Source organism: Panthera onca, chromosome C2 (genome assembly GCF_046562875.1).
Source record: "Panthera onca isolate mPanOnc1 chromosome C2, mPanOnc1 haplotype 2, whole genome shotgun sequence".
Classification (NCBI taxonomy): Eukaryota; Metazoa; Chordata; class Mammalia; order Carnivora; family Felidae; genus Panthera; species Panthera onca.
Genome location: NC_138347.1, coordinates 76,046,655 through 76,068,200, shown reverse-complemented (window position 1 = coordinate 76,068,200; position 21,546 = coordinate 76,046,655). Strand labels below are relative to the sequence as shown.

The following is a 21,546-nucleotide window of genomic DNA, read 5'->3' as shown; positions in this document are numbered from 1 at the left end:
TGTCACATAAAACGATACCCTTAGGAGAAACTAGGTGAGAAGTACATAGGAATATCCTGCATTGCTTTGTAATTTTTCTGAAGTCTAAAATTATTTCAGAAGAAAAGTTTAAAAAAATATTTGGGTGAGTGAAGTATTTAGCCAATGACTCAGAGAAATTTTGCACATATGCACAAGAAGACATCCATTGATTCATTCCATTTTTTTTCGTTGAGTACTTACTATGCATCAGAGATCATTCTAAAGATAACTCAAAGAGCAAAACAAAATCTCTTCCCTCTTGAAACCTACATTCTCCTGGGAGAAAGATCAAAAACAAACAAACAAACAGCAACTGTGTATGTGTATAGTTTTATATCATGTGGTTATAAAAGCAATGAATACAAAAAAGGGGGGATATCAGAATAGAGAGAGCCAAGGTGAGATGTGTCATTTTATAAAGGATAGTTAGGGAGGGTGTTTTCAATATCTATAAGAAATAGAAATGATAATTATCCACCAAAAAGAGAATGGATAAATATATTTGGGTATATTCATGCAAAGAGATACTTTACAAAAATGAACATGAATAATAGAAAGCAAATATATCACCATCTATGCAGCTCACAACCATAACATAAGGGAGAAAAAGTACATAGAAATTATACAGCAATGCTCTCACTCATACAAAGTTCAAAACATGCAAAACAATATTATGAATGATTTAAGTATACACATATGAAATAAATGTATTTTTAAAACTGCATGGAAATAAAAAATGCTAAATTCAGGATAGTAGTTACGTCTGATACTGAAGGAAAGCAGAACTCCATTGGGAGAACATACAGTGGGTTCAAATGCATTTATACTGTTACCTGAATTTTAAGTCAGAGGTTGGGCATCCAGGTAGATTCATCCTAGTCTTGTTATTTTGTATACCTGAACTACTTTTAATACCAATATATCAAAAGGTGAGTGTAGTTGTTTATCTTAAGAAAAAAATATTTTAAATTTATTAATTCAGTTTCTAATAGTATTTGACAAAATGTATCACCCTCAACATGTGTTATGCACAATGCCACTATGCATATATACACACATAGGCATATATATTTGTACATATATATGTATGCATACAAATGTATGTTTATAAATATATAGGTATGGATTTACACTAGACCCTGACCCAGCATCTGCAGAGAGAGCACTGTTTAATTCTTTGTCTATGAAATGGAGAAGGAAGGATTTTTGTCAGTTGAACTCACATTTTTTGCCCTTGCCCTTCAGCCACAACCTCATGATAAAAGTCATACATCTTCAGGATGCCTGTCTGGGTTACAGCTGCATCCTGTGGAATGAAGTGTGGCTATTTGGCTTACTTGGGGATTAAATCTATTCTCCTCAATTTATAATTTTTCAATTTTTTTAAAAAGTTGAATGGACAATGCTGACAGAAGATATTATTATCTCGAGCTGCTTCATTTTATAGAAAAATAAACTGAGGTCCAGGGATACCTCAGAGATAGCAGAGGTGATACAGTGAAGCAATCTCCCTGATTCATTTCACCCATACTAACAGCTTACTAAATCTACATGAAGTACAGATACAATAGATGAAAATCTTACATGGAGAGAAAGGCATCCCCATTCCTCGGTACTCAGTTGAAAATGTGAATCATTTAAAGAGTGCATTCCTACAGCCACAAACCAACAATGCAAACCACAATAGGCTAATCAACCACTTTGCAGAAAACTGGGGATGCAATTTTTTATAATAAGATCTTTTCTGTATTGTAATTCATATTTTGCAACGTGTAATATTAAATGAACAAAGAATGATTTAGAAAGGGTGGACAAGAACATTTTCACACTTCAGGAGTTGCAGATCTTCCCCCAAATCTTTAATTTTAATTTAAAAGTTATTTCTCCATAGAATATAAGGCTTCTTAGATTATCTTAGGCAATTTGGTAGATTGCCACCCTGACCACAAAATTATATCCATCAGAAGACAACTCAATGGGACATATATTTGATGAGTATTTACTATGTGCTTGGCACTAACGATCTAGCAGTGAATCCAAACAAACTTTAGGAAACTATATGGCACCCTGCATAATTTTAAGATAACATGAATTTCCCCCTGGGTATCTGTGTATGATTCTGCAGAAACTAAAAGATATGATGAGAGTGATCACTCTTGGCTCTGAGGCTTATATTCCATTTTTTTTTCTGAAATGCAAATATACTACTATGTCATACCTTGATGATTTTGTTTAGTTATTAAACTTGTCAACTCTATACTTAAATTAGTTAAAAACTAATTCCAGGGATATTATTAAAAAACTTTGAATACGTGGCACTTTATTTTAAAAACTTATAAACAAACTTTCAGGTCTACTAGTCTTTATTATCCTGTTATTACCAATACATCATCATACTATTTTAATATATTTTTCTTTTACAATTAATAATTTGAGGTGCCTGGATGGCTTAGTCGGTTAAGCATCCAGCTCTTGATTTTGGCTCAGGTCATGATCTCATGGTTTGTGAGATGGAGCCTTGGGTCAGGCTCTGCACTGACAGCACAGAACCTGCTTGGGATTCTCTCTCTCCCTCTCTCTGCCTCTCCTTTCTCATGTTCTCTCTCTCTCAAGATAAATAAATAAATACTTGAAAAAATTAAAATCAATAATTTTGTCATTAAAATGAAATCACATGTAATATACAGATGTATATACTCAATGTTTACCTTAAGAAGTAATTTTGGCCTGCCAGAAATGATGTTTAGAAAATTATTATAACATGCTCGCTATTTGGTTCTAGGATTAAAACACCATCTTGTGCTGGAAATTCTGCCTTGTTCCTGTAAATATTTACCACCATATTGACTATAAACACTGGAATGGGACAATCTTCTTATCCACTGACTATCTGGAACTCTTTCAAGTCTCTACCTTCTCATTTAGTGTGTGACCTCTCTCAACTGTGTCTTTACTCTAGGGAGTCACAGCAAAAAGGATAGAAGACAGACACCAGCTTACTAGCAGTTAAACAGTTCAAAAGGCAGCCTGGCCACACCCTAAGACTTAGATACACCAGACCACACATTTGATCATCGTAAACTGGACTGGGAGAAGTTAATGCTCCTTACTGTAGTCGCTGTTTTCGTCCTTGGTCCCATCAATGGTACCATCTGGGTGCATCTGCAGGAAATATCCCTGCTGGCTGAATAACCTTGTCACAATTCCTTTCAGCTGGGGTTCTGCAAAACAAAATAGAATGGTTATTCAAGTCTTTATTTTGTTTATAAAAATACACACTTGCAAATTGTCCAAAAATTCTCTAAAGTCACCAATGCCAATGGCTTAAATATTGAAATAAGTATATGGAAAAGGGGCATCTCAGTAACATGTCTTTACTCTTCTTTTTCCTTCTAGAGGCAGAGCCATAATACTATGCATCAGGAAACCAAATATAAATAGATAAAAACTAATTATGACTCGGAAAATAAAGAGGCGTGCTAAAAAGTGAATTATTTTTCTTCCTCTTGCATCTAATGTCTGACTGCAAGATGCCACCAACTGTATGGTCTCATTCTAGAATCAGTATTTACAACAAACCGCCACTATAATTCCTAAGCTTCCAGTAGTCAAAATCAGGCCCTGGAAGATTTCTATTTCTGCTGAATATAAACTATCCATTAGAAACTCCTGGGTTTTGAAATTCTGATCAACTTCAGCCAGAAAGAAAGAATGGCTTGGATAAGAACCACAGGAAAAAGCAAAACCCCCACGGCCATGAGATGTCACTGAAAAGTATGTGAAAATAAACTTCACCTTCAATAAATACTTCACCAGACAGAAGCCTCAGCACTACAAAAGTCATTTTTCCAGTACCAAAAGAAGTAATAAATTCATGTATATTTCTCTAAATATTTCACTAGAAGTGAAAGAAGCTGTCCTCACTAGAAGTGACCATTAGAAGTGTTCCTCAGCTTTTATAAACTCCCTACACATTAATACCATCAAACTGAACTTTGTATACCACATTTGGGTTTTTGCATATCAGCTACCATAAATATTTAAAGCTTTCTCATTATGGTGCTGGCTGCCAGCGACAATTCATTTTCTATAGCATCACTACCATCTTTGTCTCCACTTCAGCACTGGGCAAATATTAGACTATTCTAACGCATTCCTGAAGTAGCAACATACTATCCTCAAATTCAGCATCATAATGAATTTCAACTGACAGTCAATTTCATTCCTTCACCCATTTATTCAACCAATTACTCCAAATCTCTTTTTTGTCAGACAATATGCTAGGTACTGTGTGTTACACCAAACACACTGATTGATGTGACTACATAAGAATTCTAGTTAAGGATTCAGTGTGTTTAACTCTTTGGGAATAGACCTGCTCTCTATAGCATATGTCTGCGGTTAAACTTTTTCATATATGACTTGATCACACGTATTCAGGAATATAAGGCACTACCTATATAAACATGTCCTCTTGAAAGCAATCCTAATAAGCAGAGAAGGTACTAAGAAAATTTGGAATAATGAAGCAGGGTTATGGAAAAAAAGAACTGAACTGGAAATGAGGAATTCTGGCTGATAACTATATGTTATATATGTGTGTTAAATAAATTTATTTAATTTGTAGGACTATCTAGAAGTCAAACTAAGTGACCTTTAGATCCCTTCTATAAATATCTATTGACTTGGGGTACATTAGAATCCTCTTCCCTGAGTGATAGCAGAAATCAAGGAATGTTCGATGTGTTGCCTCCACGGGTCCACCCAATCTGACATATTAGGAACATGCTGGAGGAACACATAGCTGGCTAACCTCACTGTAAAACAATATCCTGTGCCGCCATCAAATCCTACCATTGTTTCTAGGCTCAGCTCAAGATCACCTCCTCCAAGAAAGTTTGGCTATCATAACTGAGGGAAATATATAATTGGGGGAAATAAAAAGAACATGTGTGCCTCTGTCATGAGGCTAACTGACTGACAGGCAGGTGCTAATATGGCATACTTAATTCTATATATGCAGGCAGAAGACCCAGCTTTGAGCCACAATTGCCACGTGCTCCTGAGGAAGTCATTTTACATTTCAGGCTCAGTTTTCATATAAAGGGAAAAATAATTCCTATGCTAATTATAACTGCTGGGAAATAAAATGAATAAATATAGGTGATAGTATGAATTCAAACCCATAAGAATATAAAGCCTAATTAAGGTCTATTTTCAGTGATGAAAATCAAGAAAACAGCATAAGTGAGGTAAAGGAACATACTAAGAACCAACTTTATATCTTCTGATTTCTGTTTTCGTAAAATATTAATTAAGCTTCTAAGTCATTAAACAATGGACTACAAGTAGAGGATAGAACAGGATAGAAGGAAAGGGACAGGCTGTCTTATAATTGATATTTTATTTCTAATAAGCTTGATAAGGTCACTTTAAGAAGTCATGTTTGGGTTGGTAATGAGATACATGGCAGCTGAGTCACTAATGCCAGCAGATGATTGTTTTTTTCATGCTCCTCTTTCTGTAGCTGTAATTAAACACTTCTTTTGCTATGGTGAAGCCATCCCTTTGTTGGGGCCCTGGGAATTCAGGTTGGTAATTCCTGTTCAAGATAATGAGCATCAGGCATTTATACTGCCCCCAACTGCCTAGAAGCAGTGCTAGAACCAGCTCAGAGTCCGAGTTTTAATTATGTGATGATCTATGAAAGCACATGTCTTGCACTGTAGATGTTTCAAAGGAGACTTGACCATCTATTGAAAAAATGCCTTGAACCTAGAATGTCATAGAAAGCCAGGCCTGTACCCTGATTACCGTCTATCAAACCCTATCAATCTTTCTAGGCTCAGCTCAAGATCCCCTCCACGAAGGCTTGACTATCATAAGTGTGGGTCGTTTTTATAACTGAGGGGGGAAAAGAGCTGTTTTATCGTATTTTAAAGAAAGGGATTTAAAAGATGAGACCACTTTTTTGGTATACCTAAAATCCTGGAGGCACTCAATAAATATGCTTTTTATTTGTCAGATTATCCTTAGGGATCTAAGAGATTAATATATTCTATGCTGTCCTCAGGGAGCACCCAGTCTAGTGCATGAAACATATTTATATATAATACTAGTGTGATGTAGGTGTTAAATAAGGGATAGAAGCAGAGTGGCATGATGGCACCAAGGAGTAAGGGACTAATTCTGTCTCAAGGTTGGGTGAAAGAACCTCATACATCACTTGAAGAGTAAGTGGCATTTTCAGAGTCAAAAAAAGAAAGAAAAAAAAAAAAACAGAGAAAGAGCATTCCAGACAAATAAACAATGGATATTTTCCAATTTAAATGATTCTAAGATAATGTTCTTCTATTATTTTTCTTCTTTTTTTTTTTTTTTAATGAAATGGTGGCTATATTACTAGATGGTGAGGTGGCAGGGATTTGGTTTGTTATCTTTTGTACTCTAAAATGGTGTGGCAAATGCTGCTAGCTTTTCTCCCAAATCCATTTCCTCTTTTTCCTGGGCACCCAGCTAGACCATATGTCCTAGCCTCCCTTGCAGTTAGGTTTGGCAGATGAATGAGTGTCATATGGAATGTAAGTGGAAGTGATGTGTGCCATTTTCAGGCCGAGGCTTTTAAAAGCAAACATTCTCTTAATGCTGGCTGGATTTAGATGACAAAGCCCTAGGGGATGTCAACAAAATAGAAGAATGCTGGGCTTCTGAATAACTGATGGAAAAAAGGCAATAGCCATCAGAAATGCCCACTTTGGACACTTAGGTGTACAAGAAATAAACTTCCATTGGTTATACGTAGTAACTTCCTTCCAAAAAGTACAATAAGAAAAGGGGGACAGGACAGAGGAACTTCACAGTAGAGAAACCTGACAAACAAAACACTACCTCAGCAAGGTGATCAAGGTTACCATCAAAAGTCATAAATCATACTGATAACATGTACTCTTAATATGATGTGATGAGAATGGCACTTTACCTCTGTGATCTTCTTCCCTTAAACTAATAACCCCAGTCTAATCATAAGAAAAACACCAGGCAAATACCAACTGAAGGACATTCTACAAAATAGCTGACTAGGAATCCTTAAGTTGTCAAGGTCATCAAAAATAAGAAAAGTCTAAGAAAATGTCATAGCCAAGAGGAGTCTAAGATAGGACAATTAGATGTAATGTTGTATTGTAGATGGGATCCTGGAACCGAAAAAGAACAATAGGTAAAAACTAAAGAAATCTTAATGAATTACAGACTTTAATCATGAGGTGTCAGCACTGATTTTTTTAAGTTTACTTATTTATTTTGAGAAAGAGAGAGCACGTGTGTATGTGAGTGTGCAAGCAGGGGAGGGGGAGAGAGAGAGAGGGAGAGAGAGTGAGAGTCCCAAGTAGGCTTCATCAACCTTGTCAGCATAGAGCCCAATGCGGGGCTATGATCTGGGCCTAGATCAAGAATCAGATGCTTAACCAACTGAGCCACCCAGGCACCCCAACACTGATTTGTTGATTTTCATAAGTATACCAAACTAATATAAGATGTTAATATGGGAAACTGAGGATAGTTTAAATGGGAACTCTTTGTACTAACTTAACTTTTCTGTAAATTTAAAACCATTCCACAATAAAAAGTTGAGTGATAATTACAGTTACAAAGCAGGTTAGAAATTTAATTCTTAGAGAGGTTGGGTGAGACAGTCGGTAAAGGATAGGAATTCATGCTCAACAATGCTCCCCTTCAGGATGACATGGCACCTTCAACAGAGGTTTGAATTCAAAGCCACTCAGAAGAGCTGTGACATGGAAGAGCTATCTTGACATTCCTGTTGCTTTAGCACATAGTGCTGTGGAACAGTTACCTAAGTATATACTGGAAACCCAGAGCAGGTGGACTATGGGGGCCAATCACACATCTCAGGATGACCACTGGACAGCAGAAAACAAAATGAATTTTAGAATTGGAAAGGACCTTGGAATCTCACACTTCCCTTCATCAAAATCCCTTCCTTCATCAATGTCAAAGACTAAAAAATAAATAAATAAATAAATAAATAAATAAACAAACAAATAAATAAAATTGAAAAATAAAATAAACACAAAAGCAAACTTGAGGCTCAGAAGGAAAGTGTCTTGTCTGAGGTCATCCACCTAACACAGAGTTGAGTTAGGACAAGAACTACTCTCCTATACACTGAATGAACATCATTCTTTCCTTTGAAAAAGCAGCTAAGATACAATCCATATCTTGTGCAAGTGAGGGGTTAAGGGACAAAAGGTAAAGAAGAGAGGAGAAGGAGGAGGAAGAGCACTGAGTTGTATGTCAGTTATTGGAGTACAGGGGTAAAAAAGAGAAGAGGCTACAGGAAAGTCTGCAAGAAGTATACATACACATATACACACACAACAAATACCTTTGATACCAAAATTAGATTGTATTTATCTAGGGCCAACCTATTCAACATTTGCACTCAAAATTAGAGAAAATGCCCCATGTAAACACCAAGCTAAAATAAAACTACAACAGCAACCCAAACTTTCTTATGGAAGCCATATCCAGAGACTTAACAGTACTTAGTCCAATAACGATGGCTATATTTTGAACCCATCTACTTTGTACCAGGCACTCCCCTAATGATTTTACCCTATTTTTATTTAATACTCACAATAACTGAGTGTGTAAGGTCCTTTTTTCTCATTTTTCAGATAAGATTATGGAGATTCGGAGAAGCTCCCTCACTTGCCCAAAGTTACAGAACTAGTAAATTCGAAGGCAGCTCTAGCTTAAGAGTCTGTGGTCTTGGCTACTCTCCAGCACTGTTCAGTGGCTTTAACAAAGACACTGGTGGGGCGCCTGGGTGACTCAGTCAGTTAAATGTCTGACTTTGGCTCAGGTCATGATCTTGCAGTCGGTGAGTTCGAGCCCCGCGTCGGCTCTGTGCTGAGCCTGGAGCCTGCTTCAGATTCTGTGTCTCCCTCTCTCTCTGCCCCCCTCCCACCTGCTTGTTTCTCTCTCTCTCTCTCTCTCTCTCTCTCTCTCTCTCTCAAAAATAAACATTTAAGAAAGAAAGAAAGAAAGAAAGAAAGAAAGAAAGAAAGAAAGAAAAAAAGAAAGAAAGGCAGACAGACATGGAAAAACTGGAACACACCCAGATGAAAGGGAGCCAAATAAACAGGGCACAAAGGACTGCCATGTGAAAAATAGCTGAATGAACAGTCCATATGCAGCCTGGAAAAGGGATGACTCCGGGGACATGAGAGCTGCCCTCACTTTCTTAACCGAAGAGAGAAGTAAGAAGAAGCCAATTTGTTCTGAGTGGCTCCACAGGGATAGAACTAGGGCCAACGGGTGAAAGTTACAGGGAGGCAGGTAAAAAAAGAATTTTCTATAAATTGTATTTAAAGAGAGAGGAGGCTGCCCAAAGAAAGAGTGAGTTTTCTATCATGGACAGAAGCAAATAGGGAGAAGCAGAAAAACTCCACATCAGAACAGCTGTGAAGGACACGGATGTCTACAAAAGCTAAGGCATTCTGCATGACAATGCAAGGTCCTCTCCAGCAGCCTGTCCTGGAAAGTTTTGGGATCAGCCAGATGGCCCTCTAAATACAAGTTCACTCCTCTGTTTCTCAGTGTGTGCTTAGGACAGGGAATTGAAAAGATTGTTTACCAAGCATCCTGAAAATGAAGCTCTTTGTAAGTGTTCAACATGGATTGTGGGAGTAATTTGATGGGGTTTTCTAATCAGTCTCTGTGGGTTTAGAAAGGGGGCCTCAGTATTATGGTTTAATGTTGCCACTTAAAGGAACTAAGATTGAAGAGGCTGTTAAATGTGATTCTTGTCAAGTGCTTCTGGGGCCTCACACTGCTGCAGATTTCAAAATTGGACTGTTAGGGTTGGAGACTGTTCATAAACAGATACATTTTGGACCAATCATAGCTAAAGGGTACACACTAGGGCACACTGACACCATAAATCAAAGCCCCAGACAAATCAGAAATGGGATAAAGTAAGACATTTGAAAGAAGCTAGACCTTATCTGGGTTTTTTAAAACACTGCAAAAATCACAACCACACTGAGTTAGAGAAATTCATTAAAAATACATATTGTTTAGTAAAAGAGACACAGGATTGAGGCCCTGCCTTCACTCAGCCGACTGCAGGGGACACAGGGAAAGGAGCACCTTGTAGAAGTGAGTGTATAAGGCTGGAGATGAGTCATCGGGGCCACCAGAATCTGTCCTGTGGGGTAATGGGAGTGACGTCCTGAGCCAAGTCCTCAGTCTCCCCATCAGTCACATGCAGGTGACAGATGCCATGGGCAGCTACCTACATGAGAGACATGAACTCCCTATGTAGCAATAATAATCAAGGAGGACTCTGTATCTGTAACTGGATATCAATTTTCTCAATAAACAGATACTAGTGGCACATTTGATTCAAACAACAAGTATTCATTGCGCACTGGGCTTTGTAGAGGTTATTCTTCTAGGCACCAGGGATAACTAGTGATTTGCTAATAAACCAGCTTGCGAAAAACAAAAACAAAAGCAAAAACCACCCCAATGTGATTCCCATGGGGCTAATTTCCACCATGTAAATATTCCCACCATGGTGGATTTACCATGACCATATAACACCACTGAAGGCAGAGCTGCAGCTGAGAAGACATGAGCACAATGGGCTCCAGCACACCACTCTGTTTATAGGAGAATAAGATGAAGCTTATGTTCCAGTAGGAAAATAGAAAATAAACAGATAATTAATATAAGGTAGAGTTTGAGTATAGGTGCTATCTTGAAAAGGAAAGCAATGAAAAGTGATGGAGCATATGGGAGGTGTGTGTCCTATTGTGGACACAGTAGTTAAAAGACGGCAGCCCAGAGCCCTGAATGAAGAGAAGTAGCAAGCCATCAGGGATATCTAGAAGAGCATTAAGGGGAGCCTTCTAGGCATAGGGCACAGCAGTGCCAAGTAATCCTAATTCTTGAAAAGATTAGGAACCATGAGATTAAAGGTTCTCCGAAGATCCTTCGTCTAGACCAGGAGTTGGCAAACTACAGCCCCGCCGCTGCCAATTTTGTAAATAAAGTTTTATTGGAATACAGCCATGCCCATTGATTCACATATTTGCCTATGGCTACTTTCCTCTACAACGACAGAGATAAGTAGTTGAAACAGAGGCTCCACAGCCTACAAAGCCTAAAATATTTACCAACTGGCCTTTTACAGACAAAATTTACCAAGCCTTGATCTAGACCCTTGCAGCTTCAGTTCCCTCTGCCCGAAATGCACAATCCCTGCCTTCCTCCTCTGCCCAGGACTCCTCCTCAGTTTTCTAGCCTCAGCCCTCTTCTGAGGGCCTTCGCTGGCACCCGGAGGCCCAATTAATCACTCCCTCTGCGGAGGTGCCTTGTGCACAGGTTAGGAGAGGGCTCCCCATACGGTTATAGCTGCTGGCCTACCCTGTGTTCTGTCTCTGCTTCTGAACTATGAGGTCCTCACAGTCAGGGACCTTGAATTATTCATCACTCTGTCACAGCACCTAACACAGTGCCAGGCACAGAGGAGGTGAGGAAATATGCTGAAAAAAAGAAGTCAATAAGTTATATCTGGGGTTTTTCATTGTCACCTGTAACTTTCAGAGGAGTTCCTCATTTGTAGGGAAGCTATTTACAGTCTTATCATGTAATGCCTCTGGCCTTCAGTCTGTGTCTCCCCTTTCTCAGTCTCAACCTTTCCACACTGAACACAGTCTGACAAGCACAGCGGCATCCTCCATAAACTGCATAGTCTCCAAAGCCCCGGGTTGCCTTGCACTTCTATGGAAACCAAGTGACCTTGAGACGGGCAGTCCTTAACCTTCATGCTGTCTCAAAGCTAAATGGAAAGAAAGGGCACGCTTGTCCAGAGTACCCTCTTCACTGAAGCAGTCAGTCTGAGCTAGGAAAGGCAGAAGAGTCAGGGCAGGGAAATTGAGCTAGGATTTAAATGCCAACAGGGATGGGATTTTTGTACCAAACCAATTTTATTCCTGATACTATCAGCCCCCTCCCTCCCAGACTCTTCTCTATAAGATGCTCATGAAGATTTAAAATAACTCAACACCATCTATTGGCTTCTGACATGCACTAGGTGCTGGGTACAAAAATGAGTGAGGTGCACTGCCTGCCTTGCAGGCACCCATAGCCTCATCAGGGATACACATACACAACTAATCATTATAGCAATGCACTTGAAAAGTGCTGTCATAGAGGAACAAGCCGAATGCCACGGAATCACAGGCAAGGGATGCTAATTTTACCTGGGTGGGGGTGGGTTCTGAGACAAGAGGTACATAAGAAAGGCTTCCGAGATGAGGCAACATTTTAAACTTAGGCTTGAATAGGCAGGGGGATTTTGCTTTGAGCAGCATCAGCAGGACGATGGCCCAGCTGAGCATGCTTAAGAACTAGGAGAGCAGACAGGTACAGAGTATGGGAAAACAAAGGAGTGTGTGCAGTGGCTGCAGGTGACAGCAGAAGAAAAATATGGGTCCGGGACACGTGAGGTTCCTTAAGCAAAGTTAGTAACTTTTACTTTATCCTTTAAATCAATGATCTCTAAATTGTTTTTATTATGCATCCCTATCTGTAAAAGAATTCAGATCCACAGTCTCCATATATCTATATTACTTATAAATTACATGAATGTACTTGTAATTACGTGTATGTTATATGTATGATAATAGTTGTAATAAATTAATGTATAAATAAAAGTTGAAATGCTTAAAGAGACCAACACTAAACAGAAACAGGAATTAAAATAGCTTCTTCCCATAGGCCAGAAGATTGTCTTGATCTACCCACTTCAGATATGAAAGGCATTAGGCATCAGTGTATGAGGTAATGGGAAAACATTAAAAGATTGTAAGTTTGGGGAGGCATATGAAGGCAGTATTTTAGAAAGCCAAAGTGGGGAACAAGAGAGGAGGATGAATTAGAATGGGTGCACTATGGTCAGGAAGCCACCTAGGGAGCGGACTCATAGGGCATTAGGCAGGCAGTGATGGTAAGGGTAGAGAGAAGGTGTCAGCCAAGGGCTGACTGTGGTTGGTGGTTTTTGATAGATGATAGCATGTGTAGACTTCCTGAAGTTCTAGAAAAATGCATGAACTCTCCATCCCCACACCCAAATCTATCATAGCCTTCTTTTTTATTTGAGAGAGAGAGAGAGAGAGAGAGAGCATGCAAGCAGGGAGTGGGGCAGAGAGAAAGAGAGAGAATTTTAAGCAGGCTCCAAACTCAGTATGGAGCCTGACATGGGGCTTGATCCCATGACCCTGGGATCATGACCTGAGTTGAAATCAAGAGTTGGATGCTCAACCGAGTCACCCATGCGCCTCCAAATCTATCATAGTTTCCTTTTCTCTTTTTTAAATTTTTTTGATGTTTATTTTTGAAGGAGAGAGAGACAGAGCATGAGGGGGGAGGGACAGAGAGAGAGGGAGACACAGAAGCCAAAGCATGTTCCAGGCTCTGCGCTGTCAGCACAGAACCCAACACGGGGTTCGAACCCGTAAACCATGAGATCATGACCTGAGCCGAAGTTGGAGGCTTAACCGACTGAGCCACCCAGGCGCCCCTCTATCATAGTCTTCTAAGAAAGCCCTGTTTAAGTGTAGAATATCATGGGAAGTGAGGGTAAAGAAGGCTTAATGTGAATATTCCCACAAAGCCAAATTATTTATCTACCATTGTAAGGATATCCATTCATGAAAGGAAGTTTGACTCTGGTTAACCTCAGAATAATAACTCTATGGTCTTTCTCAGACTGTCACCCAGGGAAATGAACACTGCATTCCAGACAACTCAACAATGAGCTCTGGAGAATGCAGACCACAAGAAATTTCAAACATGAAGACTTTCCTAGAATCTTAATATTTTAGAACCAGCATAGCCATGATCTAAGTCAAGGAGCATTGTATAGACAAAGAAGCAGAACAACAAAAAGGGAAAACCTCATGGCAACACATCTTCCAATCCCTGGAGTCAGGGCTCTTTAATGAGCTATGTGCTGTGCTGTTCTGTGCCCCTTAAAATGGAAATCATTTTTCATCCTCCCAGAAGTATCCTGGCCTTGTCCCACACTACTTATATGGTATCTGGAAAGCTATTTAATTTGTACATACACATACTTTGCTTCTTGTGAAATTGTTTGAATGAGTAGGAATTGCTTTTTTTTTAGTTTATTTATTTGTTTATTTAGAGAGTGCAAAAAGCAGGGGAGGGGCAGAGAGAGAGAGAGAAAGAGAAAGAATCCCAAGTAGGCTCAGTGCTGTCAGTTCAGAGCCCGACATAGGGCTGGAACTCATGATCATGACCTCAGCTGTGCTGAAGAGTCAGATGCTTAAACCCACTGAGCAATCCAGGTGTCCGAACTAGGAACTGTTTCTGAAGGTCATTCTAAGGAATTAAGAATACACATGATGGTGTGCTGTATGACCAGGAAGTAGCTCTGCCTGTGTGGTAGGCTTAACTTTCAGACAGAATTAAAGTTGATAGGAAGACCCATGGTTAGGAGTAGGAGCAATGAGCAAACTCTCCTGAGATTTATTCACAGATAACAGCTGTCAAGCATTTACCACATACCCGACTCTTGGTGTGGATTATCTCTCTACATTCTCATAGAAATAATTTAAGGCAGGCATTATAATTGGGTATTTTTTTTATAGGTCAGGAAACAGGCTTTACAGAGGTTAAGTCACTTGTTCTAAATCAGACAGGAATAAATGCCAGAACCAGGTGTTGAAGCCAGATCCCCATCCTCATTATACCTTCTCATTGCTAATCATCAGTTGTCACTTAAAGAAGTCTAATATGCTGATACTTCTCTCTTCTTCCTTAACTGTAATCAAGCCACGGAAACAGTAGAAATCTATGGAGCAAGGGACCAGGAATAAATAGCAAACACTCAACTGGAGGTGAAGCCATGACTTTTGGCCCCTTGGTATAAAAAACAAAAAGATGGGGAGGAAGGGGAGAGGATGTAAACACTTCTATGCATACGAAAGTCTTGTGTAATGAAAGCATCCCCACTTGGCACAGAGAAACATTCTCTGTTACAGTCTTAAAGCCTCTTTTTCAGAGGCACATCTTTTGGCACTAGAAATAAATGAACAGGACACATTATTTGGAAGAACACAAGCATGGCAGCTTCCTGACATCAGAGAAGCTGCACAATGCTAGGCTTGTCCTAAAACTGTCCTGTATCTCAAAGGAGTTCTTTTCATCCAGGTTGGCAGGCCTGGGGAATTCCTTCATACACCACAAATCTAAATTACCTGCAGGTAAAATGCTATTGTTGTAAAATGTGATCTTTGTCTGTCATCTTTTTCTACAACATCCACCAAGAAGCATTTGCAGACTCAACCAGAGTGAGTTGAAGAGGTAACGATACTTTCTGTGGAAGGGCAGTTTAGCACTCCAAGAGCACATTCATCAGCTTCAACTTAGTGGCAAGTTCAGGCCAGGCAGGCTGGTGCGGTGGGAAGCATGGGCCAAGGGGATCCAGACACCACAGGTCTGATCCCAGCTGTTTGCTCCTCTCCGTCCCCAAAGCCACCACCGTGTCCAGGCCATTGGCAGATCCTGGCTGCAATCCTCCAAAAGCTTCCTCACTGACACTCTTCCCCATTTTCCCTTCCAAACCATACTACAGTGGAGGTTATATTTTACAATATAAATTGGATCTTGTCACTCTCCTACTTAAACCCTTTAATAGCTTCCCATTTCATTTACAATAAAACGCCAAACCCTCAGCATGGCCTGGAGAGCTTTGTACCATCTGGCTCCTGCCTACCATTCTATCATCATCTCAGTTTACTCTCTCCCTGGCTCACTAAGCTCTAGACACACACGCCTTCTTTTCCTCAGACCTAAGGATCTTTGCACATGCAACTTCCTCTATGTGGATTGAATTCTTCAAGTCGCAGCTTAAATATCACTTTGTAGAGGTCTTGCCTAGAACCCCAATCTATATCTGCCTTCATATTCATATCCATATCCATTTTATATTCATATTCTCTGTCACCACACACTGTTCTCCCCCTTCATAACACTTATGTTGATTTGTAATTAGAATGTATTTTCTTTATGTGCTTAATATCTACTTCCCCCTCTGGATAACTGGGGAAAACACATGGGCATCCATGAGGGTGAGACCATGTGGTTTTTATCCACTACAATATACCCATATATACCATAGTGCCCACTAACAACATAGGAATACAATACATATTTGTTCAATGAACTGGTTTCCTATCTCTGGATTTAGGTTTCATCTATAAAATGACAGTGTTAGAAGCAGTTCAGTGGCTGCAAGTCAGGATTCCAGAAACCCAAGGGACTCATAAGTAGAAAAAGATACTCACAAGCTATTTTCAATTAGTTCAATTGAAAAGGGGAGGAGTATTTTTGATAGATTATATATATATCACCACTACCTACTAATAAAAATTGTTAAAATCCCATTTAAAAATATAATATTCAGGGGCGCCTGGGTGGCTCAGTCGGTTGGGCAGCCGACTTCGGCTCAGGTCATGATCTCGCGGTCCGTGAGTTTGAGCCCCGTGTCAGGCTCTGTGCTGATAGCTCAGAGCCTGGAGCCTGTTTCAGATTCTGTGTCTCCCTCTCTCTGACCCTCCCCCGTTCATGCTTTGTCTCTCTCTGTCTCAAAAATAAATAAACGTTAAAAAAAAAAAAAAAATTAAAAAAAAAAAAAATATATATATAATATTCACAAACATAATAATGCAATTAACTTATTAAAACCTGATATTATAATTCACAAAAGAGAAGTAGAAATACTTATCAAATGTGGATGGTACACTTGTGATGTAAATATGGATTGTACACTGTAGCAGGAATTCACTTTGGGATGTTCTCAGGGACCAGTTGAAAGAAACAGAAACAGAAGTACCAGGAACTGCCACGATGACCAATAATGGGGGGCTATTAGGGACACACAGATGAAAAATTCCATGGACAAAAACATGAACCAGAGTTTTCATACAAGAGTGCTCAGACAATACTCTCAAAGGTGATCACTAATTCCAGACACCAGCGTGTACACACACACACACACACACACACACACACACACACAATGCCTGCTTCTCTCATAGCCAGCTCCAAGAAGCATATGTCAGGGTTCAATGTGCAGGGATTGATCTACCCATTAGCTAATGATTCTCCCAAACATTGCAGAGGAGGCTGGCTTGACTTTAATACCCGTAACCTATTTTTAAAAATCAACATTTTCCCATTTACATATGACACATCCTACTAACAAAAGACACGATTTGTCAACAAAATTTTAAATTGCCATATGTTTGGAAAAACAACTAAGCGTTAAGATATATATGACATTATATCTACGTGTTACAGAAACAAAAATAGAAAAAGTTTCATTTTTGTTGTTTCAAATCTTGCACTTTGTTCCAATAAAAATAGTTTAATTTTAGGATCTCTGTGTTTTTTGTTTCTAAGTGAAAAGAAAAGAGAATAAATGTGGCAATAATTGCAAGTATGCATCCACACAAAACCCATTCTTCATGTGGATCATCTTTATTGTATAAATGGGAAACCAAAGTAGATAGAATATTCACAAGATTTTCTCTTTTAACACCAATATTGAGGCCTTAAAAACTTCTGTGTGCCATACATGAGCTTTGATCAGTATTTTCAATGTAAGCTTTGGTAAAGAATATCTTGATTATAATTTGCAGATTAGATAATTTTCCGTACTCATTAACTGTTTAATTTCTTTGAATTCTCTTTTTTAGCACAAAATGTTTCAAATGGGAAAAATATAGAACTAACAACAGCCCCCAATAGGTGTTTACCACGCCCCAGGGGCTATTAGATGATTTCTGTGCAGAGTATTTACTCATGTAATCTTTATCCCAGGTCTACGAGGTTTCATTTTGTTTTGGTTTGTTTTTTCATTTTGCAGTTCATGAGATTTAGGCACAAGGAAGCCAAGTAATTGTCCAGGTTCCCACATTTCATAAATAGAAGGGCTTTGAGAATTTGAGGCCAAGAAACCTGGACCAGAACCCACCATGAAGACTACCACTCCTTATTGCCTCTCAAACGTCCATGAACTCACCACCCACATTTAACAAATACTAACATATTCCATAATTGCTGCAAAAATTTTTTACACAATTAAAACATTATAGTCATCTCCATAATTCCATTCTATTATTTTACTAGTCACATCCAACCATATTTCTGAATTTGGTATGTAGCCTTCTTTTTTTTATTTTCTATCCCTTTACTTCCTCTGAAAGTTTCAACAAAAATATACAGTGCTATTTTGTGTGTTGTACATTTTTACATAGAAAGTATCATGTCATGGGGCTCCTGGGTGACTCAGTCAGTTGAGCATCGAACTATTGATTTCAGCACAGGTCATGATCTCATGGTTCGTGATGTCGAGCCTCATGTTGGGCTCTGTGCTGACAGCGCGGAGCTCACTTAGGATTTTCTCTCTCCCTCTTTCTCTGACTCTCCCCTGCTTATGTGCTCTCTCTCTCTCTCTTAAAATAAATGAAAAAAAAATTTTTTAAATGTATCAAGTCCTACATACCTACATCTAGCAATCTGATGATCTCATTCAACATTATACTAACATTATATATTTTGAGTTTTCATCTGATCTGAACAGATCCTGTAATAGATGACTATAATCATTTTGCATTCACTGTAATTTCTGACTTAGTTGTTTTTTATCTCTATCATCTCAGTTTGTGTTTTCTATTTACTTTGCATTTCTTTGCTTCTTTACTTATCCTTATGTTCTTTCAATTGGATCCATTCCATTTTCTTTATTTTCCCTCCAGTTTCCCCCCTTATCTTGATTTGGAAATTACAGTTCTATTTCTATTATTTTAGTGCTTACTCTTAAATATTTAACTTAAATTTGTAATTTAGTGAAATCCAAGTATAACTGTTATTACTAAGCTGCTACCAAATAAAACTCACTTCTCTCACTGGCTAGCAGTTCTAGCTTCTTTTTAAGCCCATGAAAGTCTTGTCGTAGGATCTTTGTTGATCACTATGTGTCAGATAAACCAACATGTTTATTGTCTTTTTTGCTCACTATTGCATTTTCTAAAGATTTTTTTTCTATGTTTATTTATTTTTGAGAGAGAGAGAGAAAGAGAGCAGGGAGGGGCAGAGAGAGAAGGAGGGAGAGAATCCCAAACAGGCATTGTCATCGCAGAGCCTGACATGGGGCTTGAACCCACAAACCGTGAGGTCATGAGCTGAGTCGAAATCAAGAGTCAGATGCTTAACCAACTGAGGCACCCAGGCATCCCACTCACCATTGCATTTTTCAATGCCTCCTTCCCTCTGTAAAATGTAAAAAATTTGGTTCAACACAATATGTGTTTCTTTCCTAATATTGCAATTATGATATAATGATTCTTAGATTTTTTAAATCTTTTTTTTCCCATACCACCCTGTTCCTGCTTCTTTTAATGATTAAACATTTAAAATATTTTTATTTTAAGGGTGCCTGGGTGGCTCAGTTGGTTAAACGTCCGACTTCAGCCCAGGTCATGATCTCAAGGTTTGTGGGTTCGAGCCCCGCATCAGGCTCTGTGCTGACAGCTCAGAGTCTGAAGCCTGCTTCGGATTCTGTGTCTCCCTCTCTCTCTGCCCCTCCCCCACTCACACTCTGTCTCTCTCTCTCAAAAATAAATAAACATTAAATTTCTAAAAATACTCTTGTTAATTTTAAAATGTGTTTCAGATTCATCTAATATTTAGAATGTAGGGGTATGAATTCTTCAGCTTATTGTGTTTTACCCTTGTATGGTTTCTACTATTGGACGATGAGATTTTCCTCAGAGGGAGTTGTTTTATGTTGCCTTGGAATGTGCAACATTCCAAGACTTCAGGAAGAGTTTATATTGGTCTCTCATGACACTGTGGATTTCTCCAACGGCAGAGTTTTTTTGTTACCTTCTCAGATTGGTATTCCTGCTTAACAAGGAAATATTGTTAATATTTTACAATTTGATACTGAATCTCATCCAGAGTGGTCCAGGATTAGGTTTCTAATTTCTTACAGGCAACACTCTCCACCTATTACTTTCTTTAGATGGGCTCCTATCAGTTTTCCTTGCCAGGTGTAAATATTTCTAACTCACCATTTCTCAGAAGGAGCATATGTCCCTGTCTGCCTAATACAGGCCTGGGGCTTATATGCTGCCTACAAGAAGACTAAACCCAGTGCCCAAATATGGATGCCCATGGCTGGCTCTGACAATCCCCTTCGAAACACATGAAATCAGCTCTCTTCTCTAAAAATATAAATTCCCTCTACATTTCTGGCACCTGAGAAGTTCCCCTCTTTGGTTTGGTTTTGAGCTCAGCTATGCATTTTAATTTTTGCTGTTGTTTTATTCCCTCTAGCAAATCTGCCTACTTCTAAACGGGAGGCCGAGTCTTTTTGTAACAGCTCAGATTACAATAGTCAAAGTCTTATCATTTCAACATCAATGTTTTTTATGTCTCTTGTGTTTAAAAAATGGCACATTAGGAGGCAGAAATAAAACGATATAATATTTGAAACCATCATTGTGGTTAGAACTGAGTAATCAAATAGGACAAAAACAAGAAACACCTTAAAGGACTAAGCCAGAAGAGCACACCTGTCTGATCCCTTCTAAGTGTCAAGAAGCCGTTCATTCAGGAACTGAGAGCCTACCAGGGCCAGGCACTATGCAAAGAGACTGTTGTACCATGGGGAGTTCATTAGTTCTATCTTCCCAAGCAAATCCTAAAGGAAAAATATTTTTGAAATAATTCATTCTATTGCTTTAAGGAAAATACTACATATAAAAAGGTATCATTTTCCCTAGAAGACTGCAACCTCCCAGGTGGGGAAGCTATTCTTCTTCCCCCTCTTTATTTTACAAGTGAAGGGATAGAGCCCCAGTGCAGGAAAAATAAATTTTCTAGTATTACATATTCATCAAAATTCAACCAGAATTCTCTCTCCTATTAAAACAGCTTTTCTACAAATGGAAAGATATGGACTACTTTTATAGTTAGAAACTAGGTAAATCCCAGATTATTGGTAAACATAATTTTAGTAGACTTAAATTCAAAATTTCCAGAAGCAATACAGCAGGGATCATTTTTTACATTTTAGCAAAACAGCCCTCTAAGAACTTTGTCTGGCTGGCCTAAGTTTACATTCTGATTTTTTTAAAAAATATAACTTTTTTTGTTCTTTCTTGTTTTATTTGTAGTGTTTCCTCTAACTCTACTGAACCAGAAATACTTCTTATCTAGCTCCAATAATTCATACATACCTTTCTCATATAACTATGTAATAAACTCATATGTGTATGGCTATTTATTAAGTATATAAATAAAAAAACACTGCAGCATATATGTTAGGAATTACCCAGGCATAATGTCAAAAATGTGCCTTGGTACGCTGATATCTGCAACAATAAAAGGAAGAAGTATGAG

The 21,546-nt window shown here is 38.7% G+C and overlaps 1 protein-coding gene across 3 annotated transcripts in view; it reads right to left on the bottom strand.

Moving 5' to 3' along the window:
* The window catches only part of FGF12 (fibroblast growth factor 12), a 563,179-nt gene that overhangs the window by 212,883 nt on the left and 328,750 nt on the right, over positions 1-21,546 (bottom strand). For all 3 annotated transcript variants that reach the window (XM_078453132.2, XM_060639538.3, XM_060639537.3), the window contains one exon: positions 3,132-3,242. In XM_078453132.2, the coding sequence (XP_078309258.1) occupies positions 3,132-3,242 (111 nt within the window). The remainder of the gene's footprint in view (positions 1-3,131; positions 3,243-21,546) is intronic.